The sequence below is a fragment of the Fundulus heteroclitus genome, chromosome 21 (genome assembly GCF_011125445.2).
Source record: "Fundulus heteroclitus isolate FHET01 chromosome 21, MU-UCD_Fhet_4.1, whole genome shotgun sequence".
Taxonomy (NCBI): Eukaryota; Metazoa; Chordata; class Actinopteri; order Cyprinodontiformes; family Fundulidae; genus Fundulus; species Fundulus heteroclitus.
The window spans coordinates 43,006-58,314 of NC_046381.1; the positions used below are offsets into that span (position 1 = coordinate 43,006).

General features: G+C 36.2%; 1 protein-coding gene across 1 annotated transcript in view; it reads left to right on the forward strand.

The window, feature by feature from the left end:
- Positions 1 to 13,797, forward strand: part of avl9 (AVL9 homolog (S. cerevisiase)) — a 38,950-nt gene extending 25,153 nt beyond the window's left edge. The window contains exons 14-16 of the mRNA XM_012882593.3: positions 536 to 589; positions 10,173 to 10,261; positions 10,363 to 13,797. Coding sequence (XP_012738047.2) covers positions 536 to 589; positions 10,173 to 10,261; positions 10,363 to 10,490 — 271 coding nt within the window. The 3' untranslated portion in view covers positions 10,491 to 13,797. The remainder of the gene's footprint in view (positions 1 to 535; positions 590 to 10,172; positions 10,262 to 10,362) is intronic.
- Positions 13,798 to 15,309: the final 1,512 nt, after the last annotated feature.

Consider the following 15,309-nt stretch of genomic DNA (forward strand, 5'->3'; position numbering starts at 1 on the left):
AAAATATAAAAGGAAGGACAGCTGTTATTCTATTGAACTTTTTTTCTATCGCACCACACGTCTATCAATCAACATATATTGTTATTGAATTATCGTCCAGCTCTAATTCAATTAATTAAATTAACCTTTTCATAACAATCAGACTGTCACCATGTTTCGCTGTGTCTGGTTGTCCTTACTCATGTGATGAGGCCCGTGAAGGATTTAGCCAAGTTATCGGCATCTCTAATCTAAACTAAGACAAGCGATCAAGACAAAATAAACCGAAAAAAAAATCACTGAAAGTATTCATCAAAAGCAACTTCAGGTGTTTATTTTTATTAGAAGCTATTAGGAGAAAATATTGATTTGTTGTTATTTTTAATTGATAGTTTGATTACAAAATACATTGCTTTCTTTTTTTCCTGCATTCTAACTATTTACAGGTTATTTCTTTTTTTTTACGTAAATCTTTAATTTAGTTGATTAGCAGAAGACTAATGATGATGCAATCATGATGCAGCATGAAGTTAATTGGATGTAATTTCCGTCGCAGCCACCCGTTCCAGGGCCAGTACAGCGTAGCTGATGTGAAACTGCGGCTCTCACAGTGAGTATTACTTCATTCTCCTGTTTTTACCTTCTGATGGACGAGCTTTGAGTTAGAAATGTGTAAATTATGAGTAGAAAAGAGACCCAGGGGAGGAGCTGCTCCGTTTTCAGGCCTCTCAGTTCAAAACAAGCAGCCTGCTGCCCCCTAGTGGCCAAGACAAGAAACAACAATTCAGATTCAGCAGACTTGTTCTGGTTTGTTTTATATTTACTTTTATTTATGTAGCACCAACTCACAACAATGTCATCTCAAGACACTTTACAAAGTAGTTTGATGCTTCTTTTAACACAAAATCCTCACTTTCTACAGGAATCTTTACATAATGGGTCATTTCCGACAGGATAGTGAATAAAATTGTCAGATTTCTTTGTTTTTTTCAAGGACCATTTTTCAAAGCAAGTTAAAAACTACTAAAGCCTGTTGGTAAATCAGATGTTGAAGCTATTTTCTGTCAGACAATTACTTTTGCTCCTACAGTGGGAACAAAAACTGCAAAAGGACCGTGATCAGAACTTTACAGAAAAACTTTCACAATAACAATAAAACCATGCGATAAAGGCCCAGCTCTACGTCCAGGTTATGTATATTTGTGATCAGTTTCATTTGAGCAAACACAATTAGTTTGGTTAGAAAATGGCTTCCATCAATAACCATGAGTAATTGAAAAGTTTTAGTATAGTTTTTTAAAAAGTCTGAAATTCTGCCAGGGTATGTAAACTTATGAGCGCCACAGTAAATAGACTGATCGATCCCTGAGGGGAAAAAATTATGGTTTTAGGGGGCAAGTATGTAGTTTTTAAGTTAAATGTAGTTTAAAATACAGGAATAAAACTAACAGAGTCAACATTTAAGATGAAATAAAGCAGGATTTCCTTTCATTTTTATTCTCTAAATGTGTTAAATTGAATCAACATAATTTTAAACCGTATGTTTTATTCAGTTCTTTCACTCCATTGATTTTTAAAAATTTATTTTTTTCTTAACATTCAGCAATCAAAATACTATTCATGTCGGTTTTAATCAGTAGTTATGGAACTGGAACACTAGTCTATGGGGAGGAAACGTGTTATTGTTATTACATCATATAAGAAACTAAAGCAATAGAAATAACCTTTATTATCCCTCAGTGGGGAAATTCAGATGTTCCAGCAGGAAAGTAAAACCTCAGTGGAAGTATGTAGATAGACACAAAGGTAGGAAATATAAAAAAGAAAAATAAGAATAGGAGACTTTGAAACATAAGAAAGTCATCAGCAAATTAAAGAGGTGTGTTGCTGAGTAGGTTGATCTTATGAAATGTGCAGAACGTGTGTGTATATTTTTAAGCATATGAAAAAAAAACCAAAGATCATTTATTTAGAAGAATGAAAACCGAGGAGCCACTTTTGCCTTTGGTCCTTTGGTCCAGCTAATATTAATTAGAGCCACAAAGGCTAAGTGAGCCTCCGAAACCCTAAGTGTTTATAGTATTTACTACAAGAAATATGTTTAGATTTCTAAATAAAATAGAAAAAAACTATTTTATAAGCTTGTTAAACAAAGAAAAGCATTGGATTCTTACATACACTGTAAAAAGGGAAATAAAAGTAAGTAATATTTCCTTGAAATGATTGTATTTGTCCTTGATTTGAGCAACATGTTTAAACGATCTCATAGTGGAAATAGATTTTTGCACTTAAAATAAGAACAATTCATCTCCATCGTCTAATTTCAGAGCAGATATCTAATTATCTAATTTTAAGGGTCAAAACCCACACTCCATTGGCAAGACAAACGCACTCATTTGAAGAAAATATGATCTACTTTTAGCTCCATTTTTGCAGTGTAAGAGAATGAATACATTTTCTTTAATGCAAGTTTTTATTAATTAAAAATGACACCAAAAACACACGTAATATCAACCAGAAGACCAAAAAAAATGTACCCTACAAAAATTATTCTTCACATTATTGCTGTAAAAACAGCATTCATTTATTACCTGTCGATTTTAAAACATTACTCAATTGTTATCATATTTGGCGAACGTTATTACACTGCAAAAACAGAACTAAAAATAACTAAAATTGTCTTGAAATCAGTGCGTTTATCCTTGAATTGAGCAGGTAAATAAGACTATTTGCCAATGGGATAAGATTTATGCAATTAAAATAGGAACAACTCATCTCCATCATCTTATTTCAAGTGCAGTATGTCTAATTATTTTATTTTAGGGGTCAAAATACTCATTCTATTGGCAGATAATCTTATTTACCTGCTCAAATCAAGGAGAAATACACTCATTTGAAGAAATTTTTACTAATTTTTAGTTCTGTTTTTGCAGTGTAAGAGCCAAAGTGGGGGGGACTGAAGAGCCACAGAGTCTTTCTGTCTCACCACCTAAAGCTGCATCGTGTGTCTACTGGTCTGAACCTGTAGTCATGTGTGACTTAAATATCAAAATAGGGTTTTATCATGTTTTTAAATGTGAATTCATACTGACATAAACCGAGGAGTAAAAATTACCGTCTACAGCCACTAGATGGCTGTAAGCTGTTGCTGTTCCTCTAAAAAAATGCTCTGAACTTTACCTGCTGCCTTGTTTTGTTCACCATTCAGCCTCACAGGTACGTTCTTGTCGTAGTCGAACACCTGGCCTATCCAGACTAAATCTCTGTTGTTGGACTGGGATGTCGGTTCTTACAGTGACGATTTAGTGATTTAGCAGCATTAGAACAAACTTTTGCGTGCACAAGCGGTCCCACTTGAAATATAAACTACAGAGTAATGCGTCTGGTGAAAGATTCATTCAAACATCTTGATTCATCATTCATGGAAGTAACTCCAGGTGTGTAAAGTAGCCAGAATTTGTACCCAGGCGTAGCGATACTGAAGAATATCACTCAAGTAAAAGTAAAACTACTCTTATAGATGCATTTAATTTAAAATGTTACTCATATAAATATCTAGTTAGCCCCCAACTCTGCTTATTATGGACATCTGCTGTCTTCATGCTCTCCATCCTGTAAATGTCTGCTGTGAGAAAGATAGCCAACAGATATTTCTCTTTCTTCAGGGTTGAGCTGAAGAAAATAAACTCTTACTCTTCAGATGCCGACTAAAAACATGAGTCTTCCCAAAAAAACAAAACAAAAAAACATGAGGGTTTGCATTAGTATGTCACAAATATATAATCACAATATCAGTGCATGCAAAAATTCATGTCTTATAGGAATGTTTGGAGTGCAACGATAGTCGGCTGATATTTTCCACGTATTATGAATTCTTATTTTTCCTGCTAATGTAATAATTGTCCAGCTGGACAGTTTCATGGCTCAGATTGGACGCGGTGATGGAAGCACAGAGGAGACGGAGAAAAAAAAAGAACATTATGAGGCTAATAATGCAACATCACGGCAAAATTTACATCTATTATTGAAAGATTTTCTGACATCATGGAGCTTTTCCAGCAGAACTCCCTTCAACTCTGTGAGCTACTACATGTCCGTCTCCGTCTTCATTAAATCTGTTCCTCCAATTTCCCTCTTATTCTAAGAGTTGAATGTGTTTCCGTGTTTTAAGCCCTTTATGTTGGCCAAAGATAATACCTCTAACTTTGTTTAGGCCGCATTAAACATGTCTAACGGGGGTTAACTTGCTTCCTCTACTGATTTTATCTGCTGGATATCGACAGCCTCAGTCCAGCTAAATAAAACCTGCTTTAAGCTTCTGTTGTTACATAAACATTTTTGAAAATGTTTAACTTACATTTTTTAAAGAAATACAATTTTTTTATCTAGGTTTTAAAATAAAGAAAAGGTCAAAAATGTTTGTAAAAAGAAGATGGATACCTTATTTTCTAAGGGCTGTTGATATCCCATAGTTGGTAAAACTGAAAACTTAATTCATTCATATTGAAAAATATTAGCTGCTTCTCATTTTCAGTTATTAAGACTCACTTGTGGAAAGTCCAAAGAGGTACAGGATATATATTAAGGTTATAACTCATCAGATTTATCACGATACCATGTTATATTGATTTGTTTGGATGACGATACGATTTCCGATTGATGTGATCGATATGATTGTTACTACATTGATATTAACTTACAAAATAAAATGATGGTACAGGTACTAGGCATTTAAATCAAAAAAGCATTCCTCTAATTTTAAAATAACAATAAGATCACATTTTCCTTTGTGGTCTAATGCCTGAATTTCAAAATAAAGGCGTATCTTGATCTAGTGATTATATTTCCTTCTGTTTGTTCCAACACTAAGTAGTTTATCTTTTTTTAGAGTCTTACAGAAATATGTTCTTGCTTTATTACTTACATTTTAAATCAAGCATCTCGATCTATTTGGAGCAAAATGTGTATTTTAAGCATAACACTTTATTAATTAACTATATCTGCTGCTAGCTTATATGTTAGCATCACAGTTTGCCAGATTTTGAAGGTCAGCTGCATCCATGGTCGCTCTGCCATAATAAGAGGTCCGGCTCTCTTCGCTGCTTATTTGCTTCCAACATCTAACCGGTTGTGGATCACAGAGGCAGATTGAAACAGAATCAGAATAACTCAGAAAATGTGAGCTTGATCCTCCGTTTCCTGGCGGCGGGCGACGTGACGTCAGCTTCTGATGAGCCGCAGCGTCTCCTCAGAACTCTGCAGGGTGGGTTTCTGCAGCCTTGATGAATACTGCATGGTGCAGGCAGCGGCGTGCAGCATATGTGCTACTGGGGGGGGGGGGGGGGTCTCATAACAGCCAGGGACATAAATAATGAGCGAGCTTCATTCTGAAAAAACAGAGCCAGAGACTCCTTCCACCCTCGGCTACGCTTTCGTTCCTGGAAGCGTGGATGAAAGGCGACTCCGTCCACAGCTGGAGCGCCGCAGGTAGAGTTACGCTGCAGACGAACCCTCCGGACGAGGCGCTCACGCCAACGTAGAGCCGACGGGGTCCCAGGTTTACGGAGCCGGCCGTGACGCTCGGAGGTCTCGCCTTACCTTCAGGTTTTGGGTGTCACGCCTCATAAAGCCTCAGTAAACAAACAAGCTGCAGAGGGTCGGCTGAAATCACCGGCACACGCGTCCGCTTAGAGCGTTAACGAGCAAAATGAAAGAAGAAAGAGAGAAATCTGTTTAGTTTCTGCATATATTAGTTATACATTAATATAACTTCACAACTAAAAGCTTTAATGTATTTTGCTGGGGTTTAATGTGATAAACTAGCACATAGATTTGATTTAGTGGTATCAAACTCAATTAAGGTTAAATACAAATTCATGACACTTTTCTGCTTTTTATTTATTTATTTATTTATTTTTTGCATGAAAATGTTAAAACACGACATATTCTCTTCTTTCCACTTCATTTATGCTCCACTTTGTGTTGTTCTTTCACAAAATACCAATAAAACACACCAGACTGTTGTGATTTAAATAGGAAAAAAGCTCAAGAGGTGTGAATGCTTTTGCAAGACACTAATTATAGAAGAACGAATTTTACCAAAATGCAAATTATATTAACAATCTTCAGAGATAGAGTGGGCTGCTTCTTTGCGTCGAAAGGAGTTAATTAAGGTTTTCAGGGCATGTTTCACTGGTAGGAGACTCTGGGGAAGACCCAGAACCTGCTGGAGGGGCTATATATTAGAGGTGTAACGATACATCGATCCACTTGATATATCGATTCAGTGATTAATTAATTACATTGATGCAAAATGAAAATATTTATCCAAATCTTCATTTTTAAGATATGCCTTTTATTTTGAAATTCAGGCATGCCACTGCAGGGAACAGGTGATCTATTATTATCATTTTAAAATTAGAAGAATGCTGTTTATTATAAGGGCTTAGAAATAAAATTGTCAAATCATATCTGTGTTTTTCGATCATATCAATCGCATCAATCGGAAATAGTAACAGAGTTTGTGATATCGGCAAATATCGTTTCGTCATCCAAACAAATCGATATAACATGGTATCGCGATGAACTTTGTGATTTACACCCTGATATATATCCTGTATGACCTGGGAACGCCTTGGGATCCCCAGAATGAGCAGGAGGATGTTGCTGAGGAGGAGGATGTCTGGGGTTCCCTCCTGGAGCCGTTCCTCCCTCCACCTGGATCCATCCATCCATCCATCCAGATGGATGGATGGATGGATGGATCCTTGCAGCCTCCCATTCCCAGGTTGAAAGCGTCCTCTGATGGGACTATTTTCATCTAAGTCAGCGAATTTCAGCGCATCTTTAGTCGGTTTAGCTGGTCGTTTTGTAGATGTAGATTAAGGCATGGATGGGGAATCTCTGAAAATATGAGATATTTTCTTTACAGAGATGAGGAAGGACACAAGAGCACAGCCCTGAGGGACGCCCCCACACCCTGAGAGAAGCATGTTTTATATCAGCACAGATTTCTAGATTTTACGTTACAACGCCATCATCTGATTTGGCGCGTCTCGTATTTATACAGTATTTTTTTTGCTTGAATTTGTGTGTGTGTGTGAGTGAGTCTGGGGTAGGGCTGAACAATTAATCGCATTTTCAATATAATCGCGATTTAAAAAAAACGCAATTTCCAAATCACAGAGGTCTGCAATTTTTGGCTATGTAACAATCAGGGAATTAGACACGTCCATTAGGTGTTGCTAAAATGTTTAAAGTGGGTTTGCCTCCAAATGGAAGGGAAGACAATTGAAGCAGTGAGATAATTAACTTTTTTACTTGTTTTAGAGTTTGTATAATCATACATAGCATTAAGTACAGGTCAATTAGTTTAATACATAGACTTGCTTGTTGGTTGCACTTTATGTTCAACAAGGATTGATGTCCAAATCAACTAAAAGCTGTTCTCTTGAATAATATTCTGATTAATAGAAACTTTAAAAGTTCTTGTTTTAAATAGTCCTTGTTTACAAACATCTTTATCTAGAGGCCATTTGAACAGACAACAATTGTTGCTTGTGGTTAATGCAGAAAAAAGTCAAAATTGCAATTTTGGTTGAAATATATTTTCAACCAAACGCAGAACGCAATCATTTCTGCTCTGAGTTTAGATGCTGTGGGTCTTTTAGTAACTAATACGCACGGAGAGGAAACAAATTGATTTGTTGTTTTGTATATGTTTTAAAAAGACATGATAAATTAAACTGGGGGGAAGAAATCGCATTAAATCGCAATATTAAGATAAAAAAATTGCAATTAGATTATTTTCCAAAATCGTTCAGCCCTAGTCTGGGGAAGTTTATTATTCTTTTTCTTAAATTTCAAAACCTGGTGAGAGCCAACCAAAACCTATTTTGATTTTCCGACTAAGCATTTATTCATTTAAAGTTTTATTTATTGATCCCAAAGTATCCGTCTTTGAGCATTCTCGTCCCGGTTCCCTGCCTCAGTAAACAGTTATTTCCCTGAAACCTGACTCTGGACGACAGAGCGACGGATGACAGTGGATCAGAAAAGGAAGAATCAAGTCGAAGCTGCGGTTCTGTTCCCAGCGACTGATTTCTGAATGTTCTGGAAGCTCCGGGGGGGAAAAACGAGGCCGACCTCTTCCTCGTTCCTCCTCAATGGAGCTGGACAAAGAGCAGCTGGTGGCAAAGACGTTCTCAGGAAGCGAGTCATGTGACCGCTGCAGGCCAATAGGATCTTTCTTTATTGGTAACCTGGTATATTAAGATGTTTATCTGGGTCAACCCAGGAGAGGAGAAGTGGATGTTAGAGCTTCTCCTGGCTCATTTAACGTAGCTGCTTCTGGAGAAATACTATTTATTGTGTTCTTAAGGGTTACAGGTGTCATTTACAGCAAACCTGCAATAAAAGAGTTCATATTTAGGTAAAAGAATCGTCCCATCATGAGTTCTCTGAGTGACAGCCGTCTGCTTCCTGCAGCTGCTGACATTATCGACTTTTTAACAACGCTGCGGACGACACAGGAGCGAGATTCCTGCTGAATGTCAGGTCAGCTGGGATCCACATGAAGGGCTGCATGCTGGATCCACACCAGGGTTGGAGTTTGGCCAAAGCCGGGCGGCGCCGCCGTTAACCCAACGTTTGCTGTGAAACACCGCCAAGCTCGTTAAGTCAGAACGGCATCAAAATGTTTCATTAATTTAACTTAAAAAAAGGGAAACTGGTTTAAATTGGTTGTATTAAAGAAGGGGTGCGCAAACTTTTTGCCATTGGGGCCAATAATGTCATGTAGATAGTACCCAGGGGCCACAAAATTAAAACCTTTTTTTTTCCATTCTTATCTGCTCAACAATAAACTAAACACACAAAATACTTTAAGGAAACAAGCAAATTAGTCTGATTTATGTAGAAAAGGAATATGTAAATTATTTTAGATTTCAAACATAAATAGACTCTTCTAAAGCATTAAATTTAATCATCGTTTATTTTTTTTGTGTGTGTCTTTATTTTGCAGAGTTAAATAAATGGGTGCACCCATGTCTGCCTTTTGGTAAAACGTTTGTGGTCTTATTTACGATTAACTGAAATTAAAAGCCAAAATATGGCTAATACATGATAAACCGTGATTGAGGGCCACAAATGGCCCCCGGGCCGCACTTTGGACACCCCTGTATTAAAGCATATTAATGGTAAATTGATTGGAAGGAAAGCATACGGTGGAAACACTTTCTGTTAACTTTAATGATGGTTTACAGCTAGTGAAAACCCCGAAATAAAAATTCTGACAAAACTGAAATATTCCACAAGACCAATTAAAAACGATTTAGAAAAAATAAAGATTTCATGGTTATGTTGTGGCTAACAAAATGACCATGCAGTAGTCCAGCAGACAGTCATTGATGCCCTCCATTGGAAGATTAGGCCTTCAAAGGTTTTGCTAAAGAAGTCGGCCGTTCAAAGTGTTGTAACCAAGCATATTAATGGAAAGTTTAGTGGAAGGAAAAGTGTGGTAGAAAACAGTGCATTAGCCTTTTAGGATATAAATCAATGTCATGTATTAATCAATGTAGTGCATGACTTTAGGGCTGGACAATATAGGAAAAAGGCTTATCGATAAAAATGAAAATCATATTGATTAATATCGATAATTATCAACAAATTCAAAACATGTATTTTTTTATAAGTGCAGGCCTGGCTATTTTATGCTGTTCCTTAATTATCTATGTTTAGATAAAGAACAAACAAAGACTGAATTCAAACCCAACCCTTTATTCAACCAACTTTTAACTAAAACTGCAAGTAAAAAAAAAAAAAGAAACGAATGCTGTCTGAGCTCTTTGGAGGGGGTGGAGTTTGGTTCTTGGGTCTGCATTGTGATTGGTTGGGAGGATGTAATGACCATTGAACTTTCTATTGACCCCTATTTTTCTATTAGACCACACGTCTATCAATCGATATATAATGTTATTGAATTATCCTCCAGGCGCCATTTCAATTACTGAAATTAACCTTTTCATAACAATCAGATTTTTCCTTATTTTGGTAAATGCTCTGTAAGTAGTCCTTAACAGAATGTTGCAGCGTTCCGTAGATGCATATTTAGAAAGCTTGCTTTAGGAAATGTTCAAGCAACCTGTTAACTTAGATTAATTTCCTAAATCCTGAACCTGTTTTTCTTACCGCAGTTCGGTGCAGAACAGTGAGCGGGGGAAGAAGATCGGAAACGCGATGATCACAACCAGCCGCAATATGGTCCAGACCGGGAAGGCAGTGGGTAAGAAAGCCACTAAGCCAAAGCACAAATGTATCGTAAGGAGCTTTTGTGTGTAGAACAGGACAATCTCAAATAAAACTTTACTTATTTCCCATTATCAGGTCAGTCAGTGGGTGGAGCCTTGACAAGCGCCAAGTCCGCCATGTCCTCCTGGTTCTCCACGCTGGCCCAGCCTGCACCTGTAACCTCCTCATCGACTCCTGAACCCGCCTCTGAGGTGAAGCCATGACACTTAGTGTTCAGGAGAACCCCCCCAGTGACTCTTTCTGTCTCCCAGCCCTCAGACTGTGACGCCTTAGCATCAGTGGAATGACAGAAAAAGGACAAACGATCACTTTTCCTCACGTTCACATGGAAGTCCAAACTCCTAAACTCTAAACCCGCGGCGGGCTCCGACTAGATTCTGGGTTTTTCTCCAGCGCGGTATTAACTGGATGAAGCTGCAGGCACGAAAGGCAGCAAATTTACTGTACAGCCCATAATCACTGTGAGGTGGAACCTGCCACTGCTTTTGATAAAAAAAACAAAAAAATAACTTCAGAAGCTTTTTAAAGTTTACCAGTTCGTCAATGCTGCAGATGCTGTGTTTGGGTTTGATGTGTTCAATCTTGAAATTGTACTTTACAGTTTCTGAATATTTTGCTGCAAAAATTATTTAAAATGCCTTGGTCAATAGATTTTATAGAACAACGTGAGCTAAGGGAACCTAAACATTTGGAAAAATTTGATTTTAAACTGACAGATTTCATTTTAAACCTGATTTTGGCTCTGGATGTTCATCAGTGTCCCTGTTGTAACACTGTGGTTATTTCAGTGAAGTGAAATTTAATTAACTTTTAGTCATTGGAGTGTAACAAAAAGGTTGTGATGTTTATAATAAATTCATCATTTTATTCAGAATTTACAGAAATAGCAAAAGTGCTTACAAAACTAGCATGCGACTGACATTGAAAAACAATTACAAGATTATAGGTTAAACAGGTTTATCAACATTTATTTTTTGTAAAATTTTATTAAATCTTATTTCCAATATAAATAGTTTTTATTCAATAAATTCTAAACATAAACTAGATGAAAGAAAATGCTTTATTTTGGCTAACTTAGAAATGCTAACAGAATTGCTACAAAATTATGCCTCTTTATTTTTGTTTAAGCTTTGAAATTAAGTTTGAAATTAATCTTAATCAAATACATTCGTAAGAAACAGACTCTCCTAGTGCGTTTTAAAGTAAATTGCCAAATAAAACATCAATATCGGCAGAATTACAGTTTTCTGCCTTGTAACATTAGCCAGATAATTTTGTTGGGACCAATTTTGTTAGCTAAAATGCTAAATGCTATTTTTTTATTTATTTATATTAACTTGCTGCCTGCACAGTCGATCTAAAATTGTGGTTAATACATACTGTATTGTCTAAATCATTAAATTATTTTATTAATACGCACAGTAGCTTTACCTTTGTAGCTGGTTAGCAAAAACTGACACCAAGGCTAACACTTTTAATTAGGACTAGCTTTGCAGACTGTACAAAGAAATGGATGTACTGAATATTTTACATTGCAAGTTTACTTTAGAAAAATATAGAGCAAAGTGAAGCAGCAAATTAGATTAACAAAAGTTATTTAAGTGGTCTGTGAGTTACAAAGGAAAAACGAAAAACTACCTGTTTCATCTAAAAGTTATCGTCAATCTACTTTTTTCGTGTTAGATTGAAATCACTACATTATATATGTTTACCAATACTCCTTGTACTGTACCTAATAAATACCATAATATTACAAAAATATATTTTTTTAACCTTTTAGCATCATAAGCTAATTTCGGTAGCATTAGTTTGCTAGCTCAAATGCTAAATGCCTTAGCCACCCTATTTAAAAAAAAAAAAAATCCAAATTATTAACTTCCTCTCATTTAAATCTGGTTAATTGGTTGGTGGTAAGCACCTTTCCACATAATTTAAGAGCTTGAAGGTTTTATTTTTAACAAATGTTAGCTTTACAGAGGTAGCTACCTAGCAAAAATGGACTACACAGCTTCACAGAACATATAACACAAAATAATTCTAGCTCAAAAAAAATTATTTTTGTGACATAAACATTCAGGGACTAACCGGAGAATAATAAATAAAAGTTAAATGAAGTGAATTATTTTATTAAAGTTAAAAATAAATCTACTTAGAAAAACTGTAAAATGTGGCATTTAACACTTTTTTCTACTTCAGGGAGTGCAAAATAAAATGTTTTAACTTTTTATTTACAGATTGAAGGACTATAAATATAATTATAATCAGTAATACTCAGGAAAAAGTCTGGCAACCACAGGATCCTATATTTGATTTTATTACATCACTTATAAACTCTAATATGTTGATCATTTGCAGAGACTTTTAAACACACTACTCTGTTATCAGCACTACTAATAAGCAGTCTCTATGCAGCAGCAGATTGGTTATTATTTAGATGTTGTTGTAGAGCTTTATGGTAAATTTCTTGATAGTTCCTTTAAGATTTTTCCAGAATTTGTATTAAAAGTCTGTATTTTTTTCAACTACAACATGTAGCAGTTTACAAAAATAGCTTCACAATGAAGGAAAATTGCTTTTATCCATTCAGTGGATCTGTAATTTAAACTTTTTTTCACATTAGAACGAGTAAAAATATTTTAATAGCATGCTAAGATAAACATACCAAACTTAATTAAACATCTGTAAACTTTTGCTTTTCTTTTGGGATTTTTACTCCTTTTTTTTAAAGCTGTTTCTTGATATAACAAGCTAATTAAAGGCATTTATTTTAAAAACTGTAAGTGAACGCTGATGCTGAAACAACCACAGTGGTGCTCCAGAAATCCTTGTGAACACAAATGATGCTCCTTTTGAGTGAGAAACATCTGATCATGAAGGAAACTCTGAAGTTTGTGTTTGCAGGCTGTCAATAACCTTTCCCAGACCCTTTTTTTTTATTCTACTCTGAAATAAATATATATATTTGGAGGAACTATATTCACTAAGACTTAAAATAGCCTGAAGACGATGACTTATTTATTTGTTGTGTAGCGTGTGGTATCAGAAAGAGAAACATCCATGTTGTCTCATTGTAATAACGCTGGAATAAGTGGACCACCGTGTTTATTTGCACATAGCAGCCATTATACTCTCTCTCTGTGGATCTTTACCTTGTGTCGCTGTGTTTCGAGGTGCGTACAAATCTCTTCCCTCCATGCTGCAAACATACAGCAGTTCCAGTGAGCACGCTCGCCCGGTTGGTTTTCCACATAGATGTTCGATTTTTAAACGTCCGCCGTGTTGTTTTTCTCCTTTTTCGGATTATTTGTGCTGTTTGAGGATCTGTTTTTCTTTTTTTTTTTTTTTGTTAAATCTTCTGCTGTATTTTAATTTTGTATGTAAACCGAATGAATGTATTGACTGTGAGCTCAAATACACAAAATATTTTCCGAAGAGACGCTTTTATTGTGTTGGAGAAGGAAGCGATGAATTATGTTGCTGTATTGGAAATAAAGAAAAGTTGCACTTTTATTGTGAGGGTCGGCGGTCACTTCCTGTCGCTCCGGCTTTAAACGTGGAGCATGTTGGGGGGGGACTGCAGCAGCACAACAGGAAGTCAGAAACCCGGTGACCCCGGCGGTCGCTTTAGCCCGAGGCCAAACGAAAAGCCAGGAATGCTGGGAGGCTCCGACTGCCTGGTGAGACGTTCACATACGTACACGGCCATCTGTGTCATTCATCTGAGACTTTTTATATATTTTTATATACTTTTTAATATGTGCTCGGATAAAATTATTATTCAATTATTCAAAAAAACGATTTTCACTACAATTAATCCTCTAGGGCACGGGTGTCAAACTCAAGGCCCGCGGGCCGAATCGGCCCTCAAGAGCCAAAAAAAAAGGCACTTCATGTCATAAAGTAGAGGCATATATCCTTTTAAAGTGTATAAAGTGGCTAAAACTGTGCCTCCTGTAAGTGTAACTCACCCCAATATCAACTTTTTTTCAGATAAACTGTATAAATTGGGCCTAAGGTTGCTACTTTTATGTTACTGTGCATTTTTTATACTTCTATGTGAACTGGAATGAAATTATGAAATGAAAAGTATCGTCTATACACGTGCTACCGGCCCTTTTAGTGACTTCATGACGCCAAAGTGGCAAATGAACGCTTACACCTACCGGGTGGGTAGCAGCCTTTAAAATGGTGAAAAGCTTCCTTTTTTAACTTAAATGTAGAAAAGATTAAACAAACGTGTGTTGACTTTAGTAAAAGTAACACCTTTATCAGTGCGGTAGTGATCAAACAGTGGAGCCACAATATAAATACCCAGGAGTACTTGGTGATAAATAGACTTCAGACGCTTTGACTCACAGGTAGTCATTGGTCAGACAAAAAAAGCAACATAATATGTATTTTTATGGGAAACTTTTTAATATCAATCCTGTTTTCATCAAAGTGTTTATGTCATAGTGACATTATTGCCACACGTCATTTTTAAACCAGGAATAAGAACTGTTAGCACCATCCCTCTCCCTTAATAATCATGCTGACCTCTATATTAGATCATTAAAGAAAGTGGAGATTATTATATCCGATTCCTGCCGTCTATCAACTTTTCACATGGGGTTGGAGAGATAGATGCTGCTCACTAAAACCAAAGTCTTTCACTAGTGTTGCGGTTGATGGATGGTTTTATGTTTTTTTTATGTGTATGAATCGTGACTGGGCAGCAGATTAACTGGACCGATTACAGGTACAGATATTAATATTTTTAGTCATTCGTGGCAGAAAGTGAAACTCATGCATAGATTCCTTACAGCCACAGTGAAATATATGAAGACTTTATTTTTGTATTTTCAATGGTGATTAATGGCTACAGAGAATGAAAACCTGAAATTCAACGCCTCAGAAAATCATAATATAGTGAAAACGTTAAATACTGAAAACTAATCAGCTAAATGTAACTCAAAACACATAAAACGGTTTTCTGAGCCTCTAAACGGTCTCAGTCTGGGTCATTAAACACAAAAGCTGTTT